This window comes from Helicoverpa zea, chromosome 1, assembly GCF_022581195.2.
Source record: "Helicoverpa zea isolate HzStark_Cry1AcR chromosome 1, ilHelZeax1.1, whole genome shotgun sequence".
In the NCBI taxonomy this organism is placed as follows: Eukaryota; Metazoa; Arthropoda; class Insecta; order Lepidoptera; family Noctuidae; genus Helicoverpa; species Helicoverpa zea.
The window spans coordinates 13,311,631-13,316,725 of record NC_061452.1 but is presented as its reverse complement, the minus strand read 5'-3'; the positions used below and the strand labels follow the sequence as shown (position 1 = coordinate 13,316,725).

Sequence of the window (5,095 nt, the reverse complement as noted above, 5' to 3'; positions counted from 1 at the left end):
TGTTATAAAATAAATCTACTGAATCAAAACAATTCTAAAGTGTTTCCAAACACGTCCCGGCTTTGACTATCGCATGTCAGAATGACGGATGCTACCTATGTCGTATTACACAGGTTTAAAAAATGAGGTTTCATACTCATTAGGACCTCTATCGCAGTACTGCGTATGAAATAGGAAACTACCCTACATACTATGTATATATAGGGCATGAATCCAATATTATATCCTAGGCAATTGTTCGGTGGTTAGATTTATTCTAAGCCCCGTAGTAAGTCTTTTTCAATATTTTGTGGCTTATGGCATCGCAGAAATCTGAAACTCTTTTGTGGCAAAAAAGGACAGGCCACTACAAATTTCGAAAAAAGTTACAACTACCCGTCAAAGTCTGTCAATTCAATCTTAACTGTCATTATATTTTTAGGTTTATTTTACCTTTATGCATAGGAAAAATATATTCGTGCGTATCGTAGGAAGCTTGGCTAGGAAGTTTAGGGTTTTGCAAGAAGTATGGATACTGCCGTGGTGGGGCAGTGGGGGACTGGCGGCTGTGCCTTTGTGGACTATAGATACGTTGGTGCTGCTCCTCAAACTGTGCTCCACTGTTACCGTGGCAGCTGCAAAAGTGTTGATCCCGCCGGCCATGAAGAGTTTGCATGGAGAAACTGTTTTGGTAAGAGAGGGCGTGTTTTGTTTGGTATTAAATAAAAATGTAGAAGTGTGATCACGTAACCCAATTTATCTAACTTCATGAATTGTTACATAAGTCTATGTAGGAAGTGCGGAGTTAAAGCGACTATATCGCGTCAAGATTTCAATTTTCACGATAGGAATTTGTAACCATTAATTTGCGTAGGTACCTACTTACAAAAGCTTTGAGATGACATGAGGGTCTTGTGAGTACTGACAAACTTATCGATATGTGATAAAGTGCCTAATGCGCCTACGGTTTCAGAGCATATTGTTTACTATAGCACATAACGAACGAAGCCATGAAACCCTTTTGAATTCAAAGAGAAAGAGAAGTCTTCAAACTCTCATTTATTTTGGAACAGATAACAGGCGCAGGACACGGAGTAGGTCGCGAACTGGCTATTCAGTTTGCGGAGCTGGGTGCTACTGTCATATGCTGGGACAACGACACGCGGCGGAACAATGCTGTCGTCGATGAGATACGGCTTAAAGATGGAGAGGTAGAACCAAACCCTTAATAACTTACACATAAGATTCTCAAGTAAGTACGTACTATTGCTTTATAAAAAAAACGCTGCATAACTATTGTCTTCTGATCTTCATGGAGAGTCGATGGAGAGCAGATGAGACCATCCTTGGTCACTTCTAGAGGTATAGGTACCTAGCGTTTATTTCACCGACTTCCTTGATTAGCTGTGGCATTTTGGACCAACTTTTCATCTTTGTAATATCTCTAAATCTCTATTTTCCAGTGTTACGGCTATACGATAGACGTGACAGCCCGCGAGCAGGTGACGGCCCTAGCGCTGCGTATGCGCCGGCAATTGACCGACGTGTCAATGGTCGTGAGCAACGCGGGCGTGCTGTCCTGTGCACCCATCAGCCATGTTCGCCACGATGCTATTGTGAAGCTTATTGAGACCAACTTGCTTGCACACTTCTGGGTGAGTTGTTGAGTACCGATTCAACGATATGGAGTGTCCAAGAGTAGATTTTCTCGAGTGTCTTTGCCCAGGTTTGAGATTTGGACGATCCAATCTTCGCAAATTATTGGAGCATGGACATCCTAGCTAGCGCTTTATAAAGGCCTTCATAGTCCTATTTTTGTGTCCGTTGAAGTTTTTTTTCACAAACACTTGAACAACACATTATCTACAACGACTTTCGAATGACCAAAATGTCACAGTAGAGAGTGCACTCAATATTTAGTTACATAATTGGTTGCAGGTCATCCAAGCTTTCCTGCCAAGTATGATTGAGAGGAGGCACGGGCATATCGTTGCGATTAACTCGAGCGCTGGTCTGATGCCATGTGCTGATATGATTCCTTATTGTGCTGCCAAATTTGGACTGAGAGGTGGGTATCTAGCTCTGCCACCGCTCCACCATAACAGCAAAAATGCAGCACTTATCGACGAAGTTTGTTGTGAAAGGAACAAAATGTAACCAATGTTTGCAGAAAACAAGGGATAACCCATAGAACGCCCAAGAGAATAGGTCTATTTAAATAATAGTTATATTGTGTCTAATGAGCCCAGAAGGATAAGAAAAGTGTTTACCTACATATAAATAAACTGCAATAGCGTGAAGCCCCCTACTCCACTACAAAGAACTATAAAAGTACCTAACCCAGTTTTTTTCCTTTCCAGGTCTAATGGACTCTATAACAGAGGAGCTACGACTGGACACATGGACGAAGAACATCAACACAACATCTGTCTACTTAGCGACCGTTGCTACCGGCATGTATCCGCCGCCGTCACATCGGTTCACATCGTGGTACTCAGAGATCACGGCTAAGCAGGCCGCTAAGACTATTATAGAAGGTTTGTAGTAAAACTATGTAACCAACCCCGTTTCCCGGGTAACTGGGTTGTGGAGGTCAGATAGGGCCAGTCGCTTTATGTAAAAGACTGGTTTACAGCTGCATCTGGTTAGACTGGAAGCTGACCTTAATATAGATGGGAAAAGGCAAGGCAGATGATGTAAATCCTGTATAACTTTTACTAGACTTATGAGTGTCGCACCTCTGAGTCCTAAAGTACCTAGGGTAAAGGCGGGATAGATGCCGCAGTGGGATAGATGCCCCATTTTTAAAAAACCTAACTTCCCATGTTCGCTATTAAGAAACAACCGTTTAACTAGAAGCCACAAGCACCCCGCACCTAAATTAGCCACGCGCCATCGAGGGGTGAGGTCGCGTTTCGCTCGTATGTGAATTCATCTCCGCGGCGAACTTACAGCGAGCGTAAAATTTTTAAAGGTGAGTATTTGCTGTTGTATAACTTTATGAGTAGATATTAATTCCATCAAATTTTTTATTACGTATGTATATTGTTTCATGAAGTATACATTTTGATGTAAATAGTTGTTCTATTGTATTTATTTATTTTAAAAAAGACTAGGGCATCTAACCCTGTCAAAAAGGATAGTTGCCCTGATTTTTAAGGGTATAGGTGCCCCTAGGGGCATCTATCCCTCCATACACCACGTGTACCCTGAATGTATTATAAGTGCTTTGAATATATATTTTCATGTGTTTATGTATTTACACTTTTTATTGATTACGAATGGTTTACAGTTCAAACAGTGAAGATGAAGACAATTCACCTAAGAACAAAGTTAAGGAAAAGAAAACTAAAGGTTTGCCGGTGAAGAAGACTATAAGAGATGGACAGGATGAGCCTAAAGATACAAATAAAAATAACTGCATAGAATGCTCTGAAAACTATGAACAAACAAAGTCTAAATCCGACTGGATTCAATGTGTAATGTGTCAGTGCTGGTTTTCAGAAATTTTTGCTCGAGATGTGGAAAACTTAAAGCACTGTCCGGTTAAATATTATGATGCTAAGTATATTGTGTTATTTTAGTTTTTAAGAAAGAATGATTTTTTATGATTTTGCATGTTGAAACTAAATAATTAATATTTTATAATAAGGGTTTAAAATATAAAATACATTATTTTTGTTGAACAAATACTTTCAGAATTGTATTGTGTTCATTTTCATTAATCTGATAATGAATATAAAAAGATTTTAAAAACTGCAAAATAATTTTCATTTCAAATAAATTAAAGTCAAAAAATATATAAATATTATTAATATAATATACTTAAACAGTATGAAGGGCATCTATCCCGCACCGTAGGCATCTATCCTTGCTAGTATTTTCGAGGTGGGGCAACTATCCATAGGGGTAGGCATCTATCCCCAAAAATTGAGGTCTACAAAAAGCTAAAATCTGCAAAACGTGTAGTATATAGGTCCAAAAAGACAAATCACAAATAAACATAAAGGATTAAACTAGTTACATTCATAGGTGTTATTAATGTAGAACCAATATTTATTAAATTATAAGCATATTTCAAAAAGTGGGGCATCTATCCCGCCTTTACCCTATAGGCTTTCGCCTAGTTTGGGGCATACCTACAACCTAAAACCACTTTTACTCTATCGGGTTTTGTCATGCATACCTACTTATTTGCTCATTTTGGCCCATAGACGATTTCTGTGTTTTGGCCTTCGTGCGAATACGCCCTTATGAACCGAGCGGGAAATCCTCTAATTCGAAATCTCTTTTATTATAATAATTTATTTATAGATAGATATTTTAATTAAACATTGCTATTTTTCAGGAGTTCGCAAAAACCACCGGAATGTCAGCATACCGTCATTTATGAAGTTCCTCATCGACCTCAACAACCTTATGCCGTACAGAATAAGGGTTATTTTCACTGATTTTTTCAATATTCGCCACAGAGGATGGTTTTGTTTTTGCTAAGAGAATCTTTAGTGGTTCTCGGCTAACTTTTAAGCCTAAATATCCTATACGGATAATGTTAAGAGAGCTTTTATGCTCTAAAAGTTTTTGGTTGTGATGCTTGGAAATGTGGAATGAAGCACTTTACAAGAAGATTGGTAAAGTGAGTGAGGATATGTGCAGAGTCACTCGACATCAGCATTGTTACACAAAGGGCAAATTAGAGAAGTTCTTGGTACTGTGATTTGCAACAAATTTTGTCGAATAATCAATACAAAATTTGTTACCAACATGGTATATTTTTATGGGAGTGAAAGCGATGTTGATAAAATATTTCGAGTGATGCACAAATTCTTACAGACACTTAAGTTAGGTAGCTTTATTTAAGTGCCAATCTTCTCCACGTTTGCAATCCAAAATTTTTGTAAAGTATTGTTTTGATACATGTGTTTTTTTAGCTGTAATGTTATAGATGGTATGATAAAGACAGTTTTTATTGTACGGGATTTAGGTATTCTTCGAATAAATCATGAACTTTTGTAAAATTACTTTTATTTCTAACGATGGGACGATTGGGAAATATGATTTCCAGTTTGGTATTTAGGTACTTAATCTAATTTGATACTGTTTTACGTATTTTTGG

The 5,095-nt window shown here is 38.1% G+C and overlaps 1 protein-coding gene across 1 annotated transcript; it reads left to right on the top strand.

Moving 5' to 3' along the window:
* The first annotated feature begins 436 nt into the window (after positions 1–436).
* On the top strand, positions 437–4,997 carry LOC124630930 (17-beta-hydroxysteroid dehydrogenase 13-like). The gene is made up of 6 exons (XM_047164976.1): positions 437–670; positions 1,053–1,190; positions 1,443–1,634; positions 1,918–2,047; positions 2,340–2,516; positions 4,328–4,997. The coding sequence occupies exons 1-6, from the start codon at positions 437–439 to the stop codon at positions 4,471–4,473; spliced, it is 1,017 nt and encodes a 338-aa protein (XP_047020932.1). The 3' UTR covers positions 4,474–4,997.
* Positions 4,998–5,095: the final 98 nt, after the last annotated feature.

What these genes read in the sequence shown, in the direction of transcription:
- LOC124630930 (XM_047164976.1), top strand. Translation starts at nt 437, where the DNA reads ATGCATAGGAAAAATATATTCGTGCGTATCGTAGGAAGCTTGGCTAGG. An exon ending in TGCATGGAGAAACTGTTTTG is followed by an intron (nt 671 to 1,052) that starts GTAAGAGAGGGC and finishes ATTTTGGAACAG; the next exon opens with ATAACAGGCGCAGGACACGG. An exon ending in ACTTGCTTGCACACTTCTGG is followed by an intron (nt 1,635 to 1,917) that starts GTGAGTTGTTGA and finishes AATTGGTTGCAG; the next exon opens with GTCATCCAAGCTTTCCTGCC.